Here is a 20,449-nt window from a genome sequence, read left to right on the forward strand (position 1 = left end):
ATTCATGTCTAGAAGGATAATAATAGCTGGCTCAGGCCTTTTATACTTGCTAAGTAAAAAAAAAAAGTAGTATTTCTTCCACTTTGTTTTCATATCTCACCTAACAGTATCTAAGTTTGAATTCTTTAGCTGTTAAGAATTCTTTGAATTTTTGGTACTAACTGGAACTTCTAAATCAATGTATAATATCATGGATTATGCACTGGTATGTATCTGGTTTTGAAAAATTTGAAATATATAACCTAAATGGTAACATGCAAGGAATTTATCTTTGACATCTGAGACTAAAAGAGTGGTTCCACATGTGGTCTGGGGGCATAAGTTTTATATAGATTGTAAAGTATCAAGCTGCTTTTTCTAACAAGTTATTTTTATTTGTTCCTGTATTTATTGCTTCAAGTTGTAGTTTATCTTAATTAGTTTTTAAGAATTTTCTTACATGGTTAAGCAATTTATTAAAGTGCTGAGTACTCTTCACAGTTTATTCTCAAAACAGAAATCATATTTTCTACTTATTTTTATGCTTTTCTGGGAATGGAAATCCTGAGATTGAGGTTGGAGAAAATGGAAATATAACAAAATAAATAGTGTTTTCTAAACTAAATTATTTTACCAAAATAAATTTGAAACAAATATAGGCATTGGACGACTGTTACATAGGTTTAACCATTAACTTATATAGGAAAAGAAAGTTTTTGAAATAATGCAGAAATGTACTGCTGAACTTGTAAACCTAAGAAAAATGTGACCAAGTTTTTGTACAGTATCTTGACAAGTAGCCTGTCTTTTGGTCGTAGGATTCTGGAAGAATCCACTCGATTTGGCATCCTGCAAGGTGGTTTCTACTGCTGATACTTAAGAAGATGAAGAAGCATAATTTTTTAATGATATGTTAATATTTTTTTGGTATTTGTTGGTCTATTTAAGTTTTGAATTCCTGGAGTCAGGATATGGTGGAGGATGTAAGACAGCATTTGAACTTGAAGTATATATGTTTTGGCAATTGGAAATTTGGAGTATGTATGCTAATAACTTTTCTTTATTTCTTTATTTCCAGGTAGTCTTACTGAGGAAGGACAGCAGTATTGTTGCAGACTAGTGGAAATGGATTCCAAAAGTGGCCCAGGCTTCATTGGTTTAGGCATTAAAGCATTACAAGACAAAAAGTATGAAGATGCTGTTAGGAACCTAACAGAAGGTAAGTGTACAGTGTAGAGCATGTAACATGAGGTATAGTTGTAACCAAACTCAAGGGTATCACTGCTTTGGGTGCATTAAATTGAACACAACTTAAGGAAGTGTTGAAGCAACATTTGTCACAAGTAAGAAGACCGGGAAATAGCCCTTAAGGCAGTGTCTCCCTGTGGGGTTAGTACAGGAAGCTTTTATTCAGTATATTAGGGGGCAGGGGTAGAGGGCTGGTGTATACATTAAGAAACAACATATTCATATTCTCTTCCCCTGTTTAAAACCTTCCAAGGGTTTTCAGCTGCCCTTAGGATAACATGCAAACTCCTTCACAAGGTTTGCAATCCTCTCAAGTCTGATTTCTTGCCCTTTCCTGCTCCCATGCTTTATTTTCAAGATAATGAGTCCATAGGCTATTAATTAGGCACTTTGCGGGGCACCTTGGTGGCTCAGCTGTTAAGCGTCTGCCTTCGGCTCAGGCGTGATCCCAGGGTCCTGGGATCGAGCCCTCATCCAGCTCCCTGCTCGAGTGGGAAGCCTGCTTCTCCCTCTCCCACTCGCTTTGCTTGTGTTCCCTCTCTCGCTGTCTCTCTCTGTCAAGTAAATAAATCTTTAAAAAAAAAAAAAATTAGGCACTTTGGTTGAGCTACATATGCCTAGCATGTCAGCATGCTAGTGCATACATTGTATGTTCCAAAAATGGCCAAAAACCCCATCCATAACAATAAATCTTATTATTATAATGAGCTAAAGGTAACTTCAGAATCACTCAGGTGGGTGTTAGTACAGGCCCTCAGCTCCAAAGTGGCTCCAACTGGCTTATGCAAGAGGCAATCAGGTAAAGCATCTAGCAGGTTCCTGGGTAGGATCTGCTGGTTGTACGAAACAAAACACATTCCTTCCCTGTTTTTGTCCCTTCCCCTCCTCCTCCTGCTCATAACTTTCAACCCTCTGATCTGAACAACTCCCCCTTACATCCTAGCTAACATAGTCAGCAGGCAGTTATCTTTGGGCCTTTCTTTGAGGAATATATATTTAAGATAGAAGTGAAAAAAATACACACTCTGGAGTCTGCTTAGGTCTGGATTCCAACTCTGCCACTCGCTGATTTCAAGACCTTGAAAAAACTAATTAAATTCTCTGTCTCAGTGTTTTCATTAATAAAGTAAGGGTAATTACATATATATACACACACACACACAACATAATTATTTTATGTATATAGATATATATATTCTCCCCCCCCCCCAAATCCTTAGGAATCTTAAACTTAGTTTTGTCAGGTATGATGTTTCTGGATGAACTTACATTCAAATAGAGATCTGAATAACAAATACAAGCTTAGGGTGGGAGGAGCATTTCAAGCCAAGAGCTGAAATAGCCTGAGACTAAGAGCACGGCTGGAATTCAGGGTAGTTCAGCAAGATTGAGAATGATCTATGGGAGCAGGAAGAGTCAAGAAGGGAGATTGGAAAGGGGCCTTGCACACCTTGTGAAGGAGTTTGCATGTTATCCTAATGGCAGCTGGGAACCTCTGGAAGGCTTTAAGCAGGTGAATTTCATAATTCCATTTGTTTTTATAGAGATATTCTGGCTACAGTGTAGAGAATGAATTGGAGTGGGTGGCAAGCACTTGCAGTGATCTGGGATAAAGATGGGGGAGCTGGGAGCTGAGGTAGGGGTGGTAGAGAAATGGATTGGGGCGTGGAATCAGTATTGTGAATGATTATTTATGAGAGACAAGAGAGAGAAGGGATCCGATTTGGGGAGTAGATGGTGTTGCCATTTATCTTTGTAGTCATAGAAAGCTTGGATTTTGTGATTGCTTTTATCCTTTTAGGGTTAAAGGAAAGCCCTCTTTGCACAACTGGATGGTATCATCTGGCAGAAGCTCAGGTTAAAATGCACAGACCTAAGGAAGCTGTTCTTTCATGCAATCAAGGTATTCCTGACATCTGTAGGGTGACCAACCCTGTTTCTTTTCATATTAAAAGAGAAAAAGACAGTGGTTTAAAGAAACTTACATGCTTTATTTTGTATTTTAATTTACTAATCTAAATTTCATTGAGGTGGTTAAATAATGCCAAGGGTATATGCATGTAGTATATTTTCTTTTAAACTAACAATAAGTATTTTTCAAAGGATCCCTGCACTTGGAATTTTGACAGTCAGTTTAGGCTTGTGTGGAGGTGCTCTGTCATTGTAACAAGGCAGTTTCTGGTGTGTCCAGGACTTCAGGAGTTTTTGATTCCTCTGATGTAAATAAGAGAAGTCTTAGGCATCTGGAGCCTATTTGAATGTGATCAGATGGGTCACGTGAGGGGATAGGAAATCATAAAAAGTGGCTCACTGCTCTTGACCCAGCTGGTGGCGTAGCCTCTGCAGTTGAGAGACAGTTCATCCTGGTCCATTTGAATTAAATTTCTTTTCCCTTAGTATCCCTAATTCGCTAAGTTTTTTACTGATGCTTTGGCTAACCTTTGTTATGTAGCCGATATAGATAGCCATTGTATTTCAGGATGTTCGTGTTATATGTTACGTAAAGATAGAGATTTTAAATTTAGATCGTTTTAAATGCAGATATTTCCATAAAGAATTCAGGGAAGAATTTATATTTGGCTCTGAATTATTCTTCATGTATATTGTTTTGGCAATTTATTCTTATCGTGTCTCCAGTTTATTTTTTATTACCCTTAACAAGAAGAAAAAAATGAAGTAATATGGTTGTCTTCATTCAGATATCCTTAATTTTGTCAGCTCTGAAGAACATAGATAATCTTGGTGTGTCTGGTCGCAGTCTTCATCAGAAGAATCTTTGTCTCCGTTTGAAAGCAGAGGCTTTGATTAAGCTCTCAGATTATGAATCTTCAGTGGAAGCAATTTGTACTCTTGATCAGGTAGTCTTACTGGGTTTTTCCCTTCAACTTTTTTTTTTCCAGTCAACCAGGCATCAACCACTCTCTCCTTATATTTACTTTTAAACAGATTTTGCGTTAGCGGTATGAATTCACCACATCTGCATTTTCTAAATCATTCACACACTTGGAAATTACTGAAGTTATTTGTTTGCCTTTTGGTTAAGTACTTACAGTGTTCTTCATATGGTGCAATTTCTTTCTTTAGTTTTGTTCTTATTCTCCTTTTCTCTTTTTGGCCTCTTAGGCTGTTACTACTTGATTATTATTAATTTAGGATTCTAAATTTTTTCCTCCAATAAAGAGTTCATAGATTATTGCTAAGAACAATGAAGAACACAGTAGCTTCGTAGTAGACAGTATTGTTTATTTGTTTTTCAGTTTAATAAAACAGAAGGAGATTGATATTTAAGAAGGAATCCTATTTCTTAATGTTTTTGGTTCAAGCAATTTGAAAATCCCTGGCAAAAAACTAGTAAATTATGAATTATAACAGCATGGTGCTTTTAAATATTTTTGTCAGATAAAGACTATTTTTTATCTAAAATTAAAATTATATCACTCAGTTTATTGTGAGGTTTTGAATTTTTAAAATATCATTGTTTTGTATATTTCAAAGGGCTTTGCATTTCATAATATTTCACTAAAATTAGAACAGTTGTCAGAATCCTTCAAGAACTAATATCTTAATTTCTTATTTTCTACTTATCTTCTACCAGTAACGTATTTTGTATTTTGTATGAATGCTTTGAGGAGGTCTTTCCAACTTTTTTTTTTTTTCCACACACAAAAAGAAAAGTTTCTTGGAGAGTTGATGAAGTCCAGGTCTGAAACAGAAAATGTATAGGATGAGCTCAGGACATCTTAGAATGCTAGAAAGCAAGGAAACTATGAAAGCCTACTAGAATTATATTAGAAAGGCTAGGAACTACCATGGTTTGGTTGTCACTGGCTAAAGGGGGAGTTTGAGCACCAGTATCTACAGTGGATGTAAAGATATCAAATATGTTTAAATTCATGTATTCAAGATGATACAATACAAAAAAATCAATAAAACATCCTCAGTAAAAAACTCTGGAGGATGCCAAGGAACCATTTGGAAAGATTCAAAGTATTTATCCTGCCTTTCCTTTATGAACTTTTCCTCAGAATAATCAAATAGGTAATGAGAGGAGGGAGATTTTTTTTTAAGTATTCCATCAATAAGGAAGGAAGAAATACAGAATTAGAAAATCACCAGTTTGCAATCCATAATGAATTAATAGGTCTAGGCATTGAAGATCAGTGGTTGCTAACTAACGTCACCCAAGTAAAATAACCAAGTGCGTGCACANNNNGAGGCATTCCTGCCAAAGCATCCAACTTGAATCATATTAAGTGTTGAGGCCTAACTACTAATTTATGGGAGATACAGGGGACCAAAGAGCATAACAGGACCGTGAGAATATATTCAGTAAAATCCAGGCTGTGAGAAATTGTGAGAAGCAGCCCATATTTTTCAACAATTAAATTGTAAGGGAGGAAAAAAATGGAAGGGAGCCCTATAGATTGAGGGAGATTCAAGAGACATCAGCCTCTTGAAATGGATGTACCTTATTTGGATTTTGATTAAAACAAATAAATTCTTAAAATATTTTATGAGCAACTGAGAAATTTGAACACTTGCTGATTTTTTGATGATACTAAGGATGTATTGTTGGTTTTGTCTAGGTGTTTGCAATGGTAGTACATTTATGTTATATAAAAATGAACTTTTTAAATATGCTAAAGTATCGGATGAAAAGTTATAATATCTGGGATAATCTAAGCAGCAGTGTAGTGAAATGGATAGAGGTGTGGATGAGAAAAGATTGACTTTGAGTTAATAATTTTGAAGCTGGATAATGAGTACATGTGGGATTATTGTACTATTCTCTAATTTTTTGATATGTTTTTGAAATTTTCTGTAATAAAAACATTACAAAGAATGAATTTGTTCATAGTGATAAAAATCAGGACCTGTGTGCCTTTACTCTATGCTCTTCTATGGTCATTCTTTAATTAAAGCAAACATTGCTTCTTTGTGTTGAAATAGACTTAATTTCTTTACAATTATTTTCTAGGTTTCTGATGCAAATAATATCCCAGGACTTTTGGTTCTTAAAAGCTTGGCCTATCTGAACAAAGGCTCATTAGATGAAGCTTCAAAGGTTGGTTTTTTTCCATTCAAACTGGGAATTTTTTTGGTGGGGAAGGGGCAAAAGGAGAGAGAGAGAGAGAGAATCTCAAGCAGGCCCACTCACAGCAGAGAGCCTGATATGGGGCTCAATCTCACAACCTTGAGGTCATGCCCTGAGCCAAAACCAAGACTCAGGTGCTTAAATAACTGAGCCACCCAGGTTCCCCAATTGGAAATTTTTTTAACTACAAGTGACTTAATTTGGATAAAGAATTGACAGATATCTACTTTATAGATTATGGAAGACCTTCTCTCTTCCTACCCTGACCTAGCTGAAGTTCATGCCCTGGAGGCTTTGATTCATTTTACCAAAAAGGACTATCTACGAGCAGAGAAATGGTAAGGATATGTTTAGATTGCTCATAGATGTAGTCATATCTTCATGTATTATATTTCTCAACAATTCAAAATGAGTAGGTTTGATAAAGATCCATTTCATATAAATTTGATCTGTGTGTTAGTATCTTTAAGAAATGTGTTTAACATGTAGCACAGTATCTGTAAGAAAATTCTATCATGGGTGTGAAATTTAACTAGCTGATCATAATGGTCAGTGAGTAGATACAGTGTTTGATGTGTCCTTCTAAATGCTTAGCACATTGGTAAAGCTAAAAGGCCACTGTGCTTTTATAAGCTCCTCTTCAAATAATATTTTTTCTCATTATAATCTAAATTCTAAAGTAATAACTTACTTCTGATTTAGCATTTTTGAATCACTCAAACTTTGTCCCAACAGGGAATTTCCTACATTGTGTGCATGTGTGTGTGTGTGTGCCTGTGCGTGCGTGTGCGTGTGTGTGTGTTCTATGTATCTTTTTACTTTCCTTTGGTGACTTAGTTTTCAGAGAGCTCTTGAGAAAGATGCTGAAGTTGCTGAATATCATTACCACCTTGGGTTAACATATTGGTTCATGGATGAAGAAACAAGGAAAGATAAAACAAAGGCTCTTACCCACTTTCTAAAGGTAAAACAAATGCTATTCAATTCTTAGTTGAAATGGATTTGTAATAAAATCATAAATAATAATCATATAAGTTAGGTATTTCAAATTACTGTTTTCTGAACTGTTTTATTCATTTATTTTTAATTTATTTATTTTAGAGAGAGCAAGAGCATGAGTGGGAGGGGCAGAGGGAGAGGGAGAGAGAGAATCTCAAGCAGACTCCACACTGAGTACTGAGTCCAGTGCGGGCCTCTGTCTCACAACTGTGAGATCATGATCTGAGCTGAAACCAGGAGTAGGACGCTTAACTGACTGTGGCACCCAGGCACCCCAAACTGGTTTTTGTTTTTGTTTTTTTTAACTGAACTTTTTTTGGTGTTTCATCTCTCACGCATTAGGTTTTGTGAGAATGTTATGTGGGTTTTCAAGGAGAAAATAAAAAATGTAAAAGTTACTTATTTCAGAAACACACATTATAGAAGATGATACATAATTATCTCTGGAGAAATACATTGTTTTTAGGTAATTTCCACTGTAATATTATGTGCATATATACTTCTAGATGTTTAATTTCTTATATTTTAGATGTTGTAGATCTAAAAGTCTTACATTCTTATTTTGATGCATGAAAGAAGGTTAATGTAATAACTCTAATTTCACATTTCTTTTTAACAAAGAAATAATATTTTTACACTTGTTTGCATTCTATAAGCAGTGACAACCATCTTTTTTGTTGCTTTAAATCTTACATTAAGGGATGTGTTGGCATATTTTTCTATGTTTAACAAAAGTGTTCCATTTTTCTTTTAACCTGTGTTTTTATTTTTTGTGTTTTTAAAGAGAACCACACAAACTTTAATATTGTGTTGCTATCAATCTTTATTTCAAAGGCTGCCAGACTGGATACATACATGGGCAAAGTCTTCTGCTATTTAGGTCATTACTACAGAGATGTGGTAGGAGATAAAAACAGAGCCCGTGGCTGTTACAGGAAAGCTTTTGAATTAGATGATACTGATGCTGAGTCTGGAGCTGCAGCAGTTGACTTAAGCGTGGAGCTTGAAGAGATGGTATGTCTAATACTTAAACACTTAGAAATATTTTTATATGTGTGTACCTGAAAGTTATTATGTTTTATTTTTCTTTGTAGAGGCAATAGAAAAATTTTTGCCACTGCTTGTGGAGTGAATTTTCTTTTCATTGGCAGACATTACATTACTCCTCACTTATTTTTGAAATAAGTTGAGTATATACCAGTATAAGTTTAAAAAATTGGAAGCAGTAAATGAAAATATGTTTGGGTACTTTACATAGGTGTTTTGTATTTTTCTGAAACTTGAGATCTCTATTATTAGTCTTTTCTTAATTTCAGGAAACTGCCTTAGCTATCCTAACAACAGTAACTCAAAAGGCAAGTGCTGGAACGGCAAAATGGGCCTGGCTCAGGCGAGGACTATACTATTTGAAAGCTGGTCAGCATTCTCAAGCGGTGGCTGAGTAAGGCACCTTATTATATTTAAACTATTAGCATATTGGTTCCTTAAATTAAACTCTGTTTATACACAAAGTGGACTTTACAAGTTGCCTCAATCCAGGTTATATTTTGAGAGAAGAAATGGCAAAATTTATTTATAATTGATTGGTTGTTATTATCTGCAAGGCACTGAATTGCAAAAATGGATGCAATGATGTCCATTTGTTAAGGAGGTAGCCATTCTAATGAAGTGAAGTCTTCCTGGTGTTATACATATAATAGGTTCTCAGTGGAAACTTAAAGAATGTTAAAAAGCTGAGGCTGATACCTTTGTTGTTCTCCCAATGACACGCTTTGTTTTGGGGCAGGAAGTACATTTGCCAGCTTCACATGCATGTGGTGCAGCTTGTTTTTAGTCTTTTGGTTTGAACTATACTTAAGAATAAATGAAATAGAGGAGCCTGGCTGGCTCAGTTGGTGGAGCATGCGACTCTTGATCTCAAGTTTGTGAGTTTAAGCCCCATGTTGGGCATAGAGCTTACTTTAAAAAAAAGAATAAATAAAATATATTTAAAAATAATAAATTCATAATAATAAGAGAGATAGGTGAAGGGGATTAAGTGGTACAGACTTCCCATTATAAAATAAATAAGTCACAGGGGTGAAAAGTACAGCATATGGAATATAGTCAGTCATGTTGTAATAACTTTGGTGATAGATGGTAACTACACTTATCAACTACACTTATCATGGTGAACATTTCATAGTGTCTGTAAATTTCAAATCAGTATGTTATACACCTGAAACTAATATACTATTGTACGTCAGCTGTACTTCAATTTAAAAAAACAAAGACTTTCTGTTTACAAGGAAGTGTAACAGAGCCTTGGCATTTCCTAGTAATGAGAATATAGCATCTCTCTATCAATTTAATTAAGTTTATAAGACCTCAGTCTGTATATAAAGTTTTTTGGTTGTACTACAAGAGATAAATTTCATTTATTACTACAGTCACACTGAAAACTTAAAATGAATACTTAAATGTGAATGATCACAATTAATTATAAGCCTTGTATATTTTCTTTCTAGAAAGGATTAGAAAGTACCTTTTTTGTGAACTAACAAATCGTTGTAACACAGTTATTTTTTTCCTCTAATTTGTGAAAACATTAACAAATATATATGTATATTTGGATCGAGATAAAATTTCTGATTTGTGTCAATACCTAGAATACTGTGATATTTCTGTTTTGGTGTAAGGAGCAGTGGGGGATTATTAATTGTTATGAGGCATATGGAGATACATACCTATTCTGGTGGGAAACTGGACTTCTTCCAGATAGTCAAGGAAAAAAATTCTGGCCAGCACTTGTTTGAAAAAGCATTTTGTTCTTACTCATTCCAAATTCGTAATAAAATTTCTTAGAATTAAAATATTCAAATTATAAGAAATATATTGAAGTTGTAAAAGGAACAGGTATACCTGGTTTATTTTTTTTTTAAGATTTATTTATTTGTTTATTTGAGAGAGAGTGCATGAGCGGTGGGGGGACAGGCAGAGAGATAGAGAATCTCAAGCAGACTCCCCACTGAGTGTGGAGCCCAAAAAAGGGCTCAGTCCCATAACCCCAAGATCATGACCTGAGCCGAAATCAAGAGTCGTCACGCAACTGACTGAGCCACCCAGGTGCCCCGTACACCTGTTTTAAATAGCAGTTTTATAAATAGAAGGAACCATGGATATATGTGATTCAGTTGAATTATTTATTTTATATTTTCTTTTCAGATGTGGAAGTAGTTCTTTTACTTTTAGTTCTCTTACTATTAACTGAAATTTTAGTTTACAGGCAGCATTAAGGGCAGACCCAAAGGACTTCAATTGTTGGGAGTCATTAGGAGAGGCATACTTAAGCAGAGGTGGTTATACGACAGCCTTGAAATCCTTCACAAAAGCCAGTGAGCTGAACCCAGAATCCACATACAGTGTGTTTAAGGTTGCAGCAATACAGCAAATCCTAGGCAAATATAAGGAGGCGATAGCTCAATACCAGCTGATCATTAAAAAGAAAGAAGATTATGTGCCAGCTTTGAAAGGTAATTTTTTAATACCCCCTTGACTTTTGTGATACTGGACTATAAAATCCTGAGTAAACTTCCTAAATGTATTTCATAACCTGAAAAAGACTTTTTTCGTCAACAGCAAGTGTCTTCTTTGATGGACCTCTTATAGTATGACTTGTTATATAGATTTGAATATAGAAAGATCAAATCCTGTTTCGTAATAGTAGATAAATAGTAATGTGATAAACATTTAACTTTTAGACCAAATAGCATGTTAGCTATTTGATGGATCTCTCAAACAAGAGTTTCTCTGCTCTTATATTTTAATAATTAATTCACTATATCTTCAGAATATCTCAGTACCTTTTAATTACTTTTTAACTTAGATTTTTTTTCATTTTTTGCATTTTGGGGACAACTTGCATTGTTTTGTAATTACCTAAATTAATTTTAGTTTCTCCATGTATACCTACTCCTTAACAAATGATTTTTGGTAATATAAAGTAAAACACCACCGTCCACATATAATCTAAATTTTATGTGATTATACCTAACCACTTAAAAAAACCTGGAGCCCATTATATGTCCTTCATTTCTTTTTCCTTTTTAAATGAAATAATTGGGGTTTAAGTCAGAAGTAGTATATGTTGTTAGTGATACATAACTTAGGTCTTAAAAACTTTTTTTTTAATTTTGTAAAACTTTTCTCAAGAGAAGAATTCATATTTATTAAATCTTTACTGGGCACTTCAGGAAATTGCTATTTCATTTAATTTTTACAGTATAGTTTCCTATCCAGTTTTGAATACAAAAGATCAAATCTTATTTCACAATAGTTAATAAATAGTAACACGAAGGAGTGAAGCATTTAGTAGCATTTTTAAAGCGGAGGTTTTGAGTTAAGTAACTTGCCCAGAGCCAAGGAAATTCTTTCCCATAGATTTTTATCACTTTTAGTACATGTTTACTCCAAAAGAACCCTGCCATTTGAATTTCTATACTAAATGTATGTAAGACTGTACTTAAAGATAATTTTTATACAATACTACTGAGTTTTGTTTTCTGGAAAGTGGCTTTAATATCACACCACTATGTTTTTTTTCAACTTTATTCTAAGTCTTTCTTGTATGTGTTTTAATAATTGCAAACTTAACCTGATTTTAGGTTTGGGCGAATGCCATCTTATGATGGCAAAAGCAGCTCTAGTCGATTATCTTGATGGAAAAGCTGTAGACTACATAGAAAAAGCACTGGAATATTTTACTTGGTTAGTATTATTCTTATTATTCAGAGTGTTTATTTTCTTAGAATTATAATAAAGCCAAAGTTAGAAAAATCTTTATTTATTCTGTTAGATGAAGCAGTCATTATGCAGAATATCAAACCTAAAGAAAAAGGGACTAGCCAATGAATTCTATAATATACGTGTTCTATTACTTTTGGATTAGGGAACAGATACCATTTCTTGCTCTTAGTAGCAGCTGACGTGCTAGGTGCAAAGGGAGGGGTGGGAGGGACGAAGCGGTCTGTCAGGGGCGTGGCAGCTTGGATGTAAGGTATCAGTGTTACAGTCCATAGTAAGGGCCTTTATTAGGTATATTGGTAGGGCTGAAGGTGAGGGGAAATGAGCAATCTCATTGTTTCTGGAGAGAATCTGTGTAGGAAAACAGTGATGTCTAATATTAAGGGAATCAGAAAAATTTGAGTAAATTTGGTGTTTTAATAGAACTGTAAATTCACTAGCTAAATAGAAGTGTTATTTGTGTTAGATGATTTTTAAAAGTCTGTTACACATACATTTGAATTTTTTTTTTTAGACATCTTTCTTGTGCTCCCCTTCTTTTCTTTTCCTACTTGCCTTCTCTTCTGGTTCTCGTTGATTTGGTTGCCCAAAATTGATTTTCTTTGAGTATGAACCAAATATGAAAAGAAAACTTTAGCCTTTTCTCACCCACAGATTTTTATTGCTACTTTTCAAGTCTCACATAATATAGATCTTCCCAAAGAGGAGGGGGTATTGTGAAGAGGGCGTGCTTCGTTTGAACTAGTATTTAAGAATAAACATGAACCTTTCAGTGATGATACTTGATGTACAAATACTGCCTTTCTTACAATGGGAAATTTTGTTCTGGGTAGCATGTGGCATTCACAGCCGATTATATGAAGGTCTATAAAATTTGTTAAGTGATAATCCCCAAATTTATGTTTACTTCTAGACTTAAAAGTTCATATTACCGTAATTCTTATGTAAGGGTGATAGAAGTTATTTCACATTACAGATATTTTATTTTTTATTCAACTTTAAAGGAAATAAGAATTTAGGCTGTTGAAATTGCCTTTGTTTCTCTCTTTTTCCCCTCTATTTTCTTCTTTCATGCTGTCAATTTTATTTTTTATTTTTAGGTATTTTTATTTTATTTTACCTTTTTTCAGCACAATAAGCATACTCTTTAATTCCCAAACTCCCCTATTTCCCCATTCCCCTACCTATCACCCCTCTGGTAACCATCAGTTTGTTCTCTATAGCTAAGAGTCTGTTTCTTGGTTTGTCCCTCTTTTTTTTTTTTCTTTGCTCATTTGTTTCGTTTCTTATATTTCACATATGAGTAAGATCATATGGTATTCGCCTTTCTCCGACTGACTTATTTCGCTTAGCATTATACTCTCTATCATGCTGTCATTTTTAGAAAATATGCTAGGATATTTAGGCAGAGGAACTACAAATGGTGTTGTCCTTCCTCCTGATCCTCACAGTGGGCTTTCAGCGATGACTGCCATAATTAATCTTATTTCTCAGGAAGATATTGGAAAATGATTTTTGGCTGGACTTTTTTAGTAGAAAAGGCTATGAGAAATGTTCCATCTGCTTGTCCATCTGCCAGTAGCATAGTTGTTTGATAGCGGATTATTGAGAGTCGGCTTAAGTGAAATTGTCATGTTTTAATTATAAGATCTTGAGAAAACTGAAGAGAAATGGAGAGCTGAGATTTTTTTCATTCTAAAAAGAAGTGATCTTTATCATCATAATTAATATTTTTATTTACTCTTTTAAGCTTGTGCATTCAGTCTTATTTGCTTCAATAAATATGGATTTTCACATTTTCATATTTAGCTTTTTGGTAATCTTGGTCTCAGAAAGTAAAAATCCTTTGGACCACCAAACATATTTAATATATTATACATTTACCAGTCTTTTTTATTTGACTGAATATCAACAAGCCAAAACATGAGTTTAGAATAATTAACTGTCAGAGAGTTACCAACTTTACTGCTTTGGTTATTGTTTAAAAAGACAAACACAGAGAGCATACTTAAAAAAAATTCAGTATTAATGGTGAATTGGTCCTGGAAAACTTATTGTTTTACTTAATGTGATTTCTACTACTTCTAACAGAAAGAGTACCAAAGAGATGTTTGCAAAATTTCTGGCATTTAAAATAATCAGTTCTTCCCCATCCCTCCCTTTCTTTCTTCTTCCTAATAGGGAGTTGATAAGATGTAATCCATTTAGAAAGAATTTAGTAAAGCATTTACTGTACTTAACCAGGGAAGTAATTCGTAATTAAGATTGTAATGAGAGAGATAAATTTCCTATTGTTTGGAAAAAATTTATAAGAATCACACTGTTTATTTTTTTAGGGCTCTGCAGCATCAAGCTGATGTGTCTTGCCTTTGGAAGCTAGTTGGGGATGCTTGTACCAGTCTGTATGCTGTCTCACCATCTAAAGTGAATGTTAATGTTTTAGGAGTCCTTCTAGGTCAGAAAGAAGGAAAACAAGTATTAAAGAAGAATGAGCTCCTCCATCTTGGAGGAAGGTAACTTACAAAGATTGCTAGTTAATGACATTCACTTTGAATTAGGACATTTTAACAAAACGTAACATTTATTTTTATATTTCCATAGGTGTTATGGTCGTGCGTTAAAACTGATGTCTACATCTAATACGTGGTGTGATCTTGGAATTAATTATTATCGCCAAGCACAACATCTAGCAGAAACAGGCAACAATACAAATGATCTTAAAGAGTTGTTGGAGAAATCTTTACATGTATGGTTTTGAGAAATTTTTTATAAGCTTTTTAAAAAACCAAATGCTTTTCTGATAGATGTTTTTGATATAGTAGATACTGTCGTGTTTTCACATAAAACCACATTTATCTTGATATAAATGCTGATGTTCCAAGATATAGAAATTAATCTAATTTTCAACTTTTCAGTGTCTGAAAAAGGCTGTGAGACTTGACAGTAAAAATCACTTATACTGGAATGCTCTTGGTGTGGTTTCATGTCACAATGGTAAGAACTGAGTAACACTTCAATATTTTTAGAAGATTGTCTGTTTTAGTTAATAAAGTTCAGTTTCATCAAATTCTGTTTTTCAGGTATTAGAAATTACGCCCTTGCTCAACACTGTTTCATCAAGTCTATCCAGTCAGAACAAATTGTGGGTGTTTTTTTGTGTCTGTCTATGATAAAGAACTTCAGAATTTAGTGTTAATAATTTTCTGAGACTGCCATGTAGGCAGGAACCTAATTGTGTGTATATATATATATGTTTTTCAGAATGCTGTTGCATGGACCAACTTGGGAGTGTTATACCTTGCAAATGAAAACATTGAGGTAAATGTGTTGTCTGTTTTGTCACATTCAAAGTAAAAATGTTCTTTATATATGACCTCTTCGTAATCGCTCAGCTTCTTGTGGAGAAATACTTTGAATATTATTGTCTATTCAGTATGCCCTCCTATATACTAGATAATTGACGACATTTAGTTTGTTATATATGTGAATAGTGAATGTGTAAGATTTATTTTCCTTTCTATACAACTGAAGAAATTTTGGTTTTATGATTATGTTGGGTTTTCATTTAAAGATTAAAACAATTGTGTTATGAATTATTTGGGTGTTTTTCTTTTTATCTGTACACGTGTAAGAGGAGCCCGGTGTAGGCTTTTTTAGGGTAGGGTGAGGAAGTCAGGGGGATGATTAGTACTGTCTTGCAGCTTAAGTTTAACCTATGCTTGGGTGATTTCAATTGGGCTTTAGTGATATTAATTCATTTATATGGCACGATGTAATTTGTCATACTTGAACAGTTATATATTAGAGAATTAGAAATACAGTAATTGGAAACGTGTTAGTAGGTCATGTTTAGAAGTTTCCGTAAATCTGTAGATAATAGCACATCTGTACTGTTTTGTGTTTCAGCTATTATATTGAATATCGTTCTTTTAAAATAGCTTCAGTAACATTTTCAGGGATAAATTAACTCACTGCAAAGATTGCTTCAGGAGACTGTAAATAGAATGAAGGAGAATATTAATTTGGGGCTTAAAATATGTGAAAATATTTTTTAAAAATTTAAACAAAGCTAGATCTTAGTTAATAAGCTATGGATGTAGTTTTATGATAGCAAACTCAGTTGCCATCCATGAGCTTCCTTTTTCATAAGAAAAATAAGACTGTTTCCTGTCACATACAGATTACTGAGTAAAGAGCATAAGGTGGCATATAACAATAAATGTTTGTAGTAGAAAAATAAGCATGCACCTTAATGTGTCCAAGTGAGGTATCTTTAAAGTTTCCTGACTGCTTAGCACAGATTTATGTTGATCATTCTTTTTTTGCCCACTATCAGATACGTGTCATAGACCCCATTGTTGGTTAGTTTGTATCCGACCACTTAAGCTTCAGGAGAGGGCAGTACCTACATCTGTCAGACTTGTGGCTAGCAAATGGATGGTTAATTCTGCAGACTATGAGGTGCATCCCTATATTGCCCTTTCACTGGGAACAGAACCCCTAAGCCTGTAGAGACATCTGTTGTGCCCAGGAGTTTTTAGGACTGTGTGGTTAAAACATGGTTTTAAACATTGCCAGTTGTGTTTAAACAATGAAGTCTTAGAATTGTAAGTGTTATGTTGACAAGTGTGACTTACCTTATTCTCTTAGGCTTTTTAAACATAAGCAATTTAATACTAAGTAAATAAAATGACATCTGTTATTTTTTTGACTTTTTTTCCTAGCAAGCTCATGAAGCTTTCAAAATGGCTCAGTCTCTTGATCCATCTTATTTAATGTGCTGGATTGGACAAGTAAGATATATATGTTTATTAATAATCCTAGGATATAAACAACCTATAAACTATAAATATAAACTACTATAAAGTAGTATAAGTAACCTATTAATGCAAATAACAATGATGATAATGATAACAGGTAACATTTGAGGACTTCCTTTGTGTCAGTCACTGTGCTAGTCTCTTTGTATATATTATTTCAGGTAATCGTTCATCAATCCTCTGAGATGGTGGTGGTTATTAACTTTTCATGGATAGGGAGATTGAAGTTTAGAAATTGTAAGTGTTGTGCCCAAGGTCATACAACTTGTAATGATTAAGCTTTGATGTGGGGGTCTTTGAGCCCCATCAGTCTGACATTATGCAAAAAAAAAAAAAAAAAAAAAGACCAAAAAACCCAGAACTCTGTTATTTAAACGCACATTTACCAAAAAAATTAACATTGACAAAGATCATTTTGATTATGTTTTCCCATTTTCTATAAAATCTTTATATTTGATTTGATGCTTGTTTGTGAGTATTCTTCCTCTGCTCCCCTAAAGTTTAGATTTGTGTACTGACAAATAGGAATCAGGAGATTCGGTTCTGAATGTGAGTCCATCACTGACTGATTGTTTTATCTTAACATATCACTGCTAGATTTCATTTTTCTTACTTGAAAAAGAAGAGGCTTGCCTGAGTGGCCTCCAGTGTCTTACCTAGTTGAGAAGTTGTAATGAATTAGTAAGTGGTTGATTGTTTTGGTTCAGAGAATAGCAGGGGCATCACCCATCTCAGAAAATCATTAATCAGAATTTAGATATGTTTTATTCTACTTTTGACTTTTGGGCTCAAATTCTAGTTAATTGCTGAAGCAAGCAGAGTTAGAAAGGTAACTCTATGAACTGTAGTAGCATCTGGGAGCAATGGCATTACTACTAATCTCTGTGTATGTTATTGGACTCAAGGGGCCCAAGAGTTTGCATTTCTAACTGTTCCCAGGTGCTGGTGCTGGTCCAGGGACTTGACTTTGAGTACTACTGCTCTAGGTCAGGAGATTTTGGATGCTAATTAGAGCCACCTAAGTATTTTTTTTAATATTTCATTTCTTTTTATTCTTAAAGATAATTTATTTCGGACATTAACTGGTAGATTTAGTTAAAATGGTAACAGTAAAAGTGAGACCTAATATTATTTTTTAAATAATATTAATAATGATAACTTAAAAAACATGATTTTTTTTTATAAAAGATGGATGAGTTTGAAAGTAATCTGACCTTATAGTCTATAAAGTTAAAGGCATATAGGTATGTTATTTAAAATTCTGGGGCACTTAAAAAAATTAATATGTTGAAACTCTATCCCAGGTCTGTGGAAACTAGAAATCTAGGGTTAAGGACCTCCTTCTTTAAAAAAAAGCTTATCTAGGTGAATCTGAGGTGATCCTATGATTAAGAACCCTACTGCGGACAAATACCAGTATGAATGGATCAAGGGTGAAAGGGAAGGGAGAAGATAGTGCAGCTTCATCAGTGTTCTGAGGAATTTTTATGTGGATTATTCCACCACTGCCTGGTTGCAGATGGAATTCTGAAAGCATTTGCCAGTTTAAGGGCCAATTTAACAAGTCATTCTGGTCCTCTGAGCCATGGGAATAGAGCAGCCAAGATTTAAAAATAAATTAGCTCTGCTTTTAAGCATAGCTAGTATACCTTTGATTCTTCCAAATAGTTTCATTTATTATTGTTCTTATTCCTTTTAAACACATTAAGAACCTCTTTTTTCCTTTTATAGGCTCTTATTGCAGAGACAGTTGGAAGTTATGACACTATGGATCTTTTCAGGCACACTACAGAACTCAGTATGCATGTAAGAATTTGGCCATTCTCAGGATTCATTAATGAATAAAGCATTATCCTTGTTGAGAAAATGGATACAAGTGGTATCAGATGTTAATAACCGCAGTTTTCTCTACTCTTTATTCTGTCTTAGAAACAGATAAACTGTCTTTAAAGAACTTCTCATTTTCGTCTTCTGTTATCTTTCAAAAGCTGATGAAGAAATGACATGGATTTTAATAGATGTAGTAGTCATGCAGAATTGAAACTGAGACTCTAGGAAAAAATCAACAAGAGATAAGGACTAGACTTGGTTAACATTTCTTGGTTATTTATGGAAGTGTTTTAGAACCCTTTTGATTGGTAATTGTTAGTTTTATCTGTCAGAGTGGTGCTGAGAAGAAGGAAATCAACCCAGTGGGTGACTCTCTGTTTTCTGCACTTTATTTAAATCCCATTTGATTCTTCTACTTAGGGTTGGAGCAAGTAATTTAAATGTGCTCTTAGCTGTGTTGAATCATAGCGACTCTTTATTTAGAAGACACTTAGCAGATGACTTAAAGAAGACTAAGATGTGATATTTGCTGTATTAAAGTCTACTGTTTATAATTTTTATTGGTATATTTATTAACTTATGTTTACTTGTTAACCTTGTCTTTTTTATAGACTGAGGGAGCAATAGGTTATGCTTACTGGGTCTGTACAACATTGCAAGATAAAAGCAACAGAGATACAGAGCTATACCGATACAACATTGTTCAGATGAATGCTATCCCAGCAGCACAAGTTGTTTTGAGTAAATACATAGGTAAGGTGTTCAGTATTTGAATAACTATTGACACAATTTAGTTTTTAAAATTAATTAATTCCAAATTAAATATTATTAGTGTTCCTTAAGACATGAATTTGTTTTTTTTTTCTCCCAATGGCCAAGCAGTCTCCATTTCAAATTTTAGTAATGACTTTTGAAGAGTGATGAAAATTGCCCTTACCTAATGCTTGCAATAAAACTGATTTTCATGTAGTAGTGGAAAGCGTTTTGGAGCCTAATGGGCCTGAGTTGCTGCTGTTCCATCTCTGCCATTTATTTCTCTGCAGAGAAAAAAACTTCTATTAGCCTTATAAAGTAGAAATAATAATTGCTAGGTGGTAAACATGTGAAAATTAAATGAAATAATCTGCATTAAATTCCAAAACTAGTGTGTTTAACCTCCATCTGATTTTTCTTCAGTATACTGGAAAAATACGTTTAGGTTTAGGAAAAGGACAGAATGGTGAGGTTTCATTAACCTTCTATTGTAATAATTTCCTTTCTTCCTTAATAAAACTACGAGTTTTATTGCCAGTTTAATCTTGCCATTTGCAGCACCATGGATGGAGCTTCAGAGTATAATGCTAAATGAAATAAGTCAAGTAGAGACAAATAGAGCCAAATAAGTCAAAAGAGAAAGACAAATACTATGTGATTTCACTCAAATGTGGAATTTAAGAAACAAAACAAATGAACAAGATTAAAAAGCAAGAAAGGTGACAAACCAAGAAGCAGACTCTTAATTAACTACAGAGAACAAACTGATGGTTACCAAAGGGGAGATGGGTGGGGGAATGGGTGAAACAGGTGATGGGGATTAAGGAGGGCATGTGTGATGAGGGGTGAGAGGTGGAAAACTACCAGTGACTTTTAATCTTTGCTCCACCTCTTAGTAGCTATGGTGAAACCTTGGGCATATTAACAAATTGAATTAGTTTTC

At 34.1% G+C, this 20,449-nt stretch overlaps 1 protein-coding gene across 1 annotated transcript in view; it reads left to right on the forward strand.

The window, feature by feature from the left end:
* TTC37 (tetratricopeptide repeat domain 37) overlaps positions 1–20,449 on the forward strand; it is a 77,345-nt gene that overhangs the window by 21,638 nt on the left and 35,258 nt on the right. The window contains exons 10-27 of the mRNA XM_008700875.2: positions 1,058–1,198; positions 3,029–3,130; positions 3,946–4,085; positions 6,206–6,292; positions 6,557–6,660; positions 7,160–7,286; positions 8,156–8,335; positions 8,638–8,762; positions 10,580–10,833; positions 11,965–12,067; positions 14,440–14,616; positions 14,705–14,849; positions 15,019–15,097; positions 15,184–15,245; positions 15,365–15,421; positions 16,828–16,896; positions 18,655–18,729; positions 19,365–19,506. Of these exons, the coding sequence (XP_008699097.1) occupies positions 1,058–1,198; positions 3,029–3,130; positions 3,946–4,085; positions 6,206–6,292; positions 6,557–6,660; positions 7,160–7,286; positions 8,156–8,335; positions 8,638–8,762; positions 10,580–10,833; positions 11,965–12,067; positions 14,440–14,616; positions 14,705–14,849; positions 15,019–15,097; positions 15,184–15,245; positions 15,365–15,421; positions 16,828–16,896; positions 18,655–18,729; positions 19,365–19,506 (2,169 nt within the window). The remainder of the gene's footprint in view (positions 1–1,057; positions 1,199–3,028; positions 3,131–3,945; positions 4,086–6,205; positions 6,293–6,556; positions 6,661–7,159; positions 7,287–8,155; positions 8,336–8,637; positions 8,763–10,579; positions 10,834–11,964; positions 12,068–14,439; positions 14,617–14,704; positions 14,850–15,018; positions 15,098–15,183; positions 15,246–15,364; positions 15,422–16,827; positions 16,897–18,654; positions 18,730–19,364; positions 19,507–20,449) is intronic.

The sequence above is a fragment of the Ursus maritimus genome, unplaced genomic scaffold (assembly GCF_017311325.1).
Source record: "Ursus maritimus isolate PB19 unplaced genomic scaffold, ASM1731132v1 scaffold_5, whole genome shotgun sequence".
Classification (NCBI taxonomy): domain Eukaryota; kingdom Metazoa; phylum Chordata; class Mammalia; order Carnivora; family Ursidae; genus Ursus; species Ursus maritimus.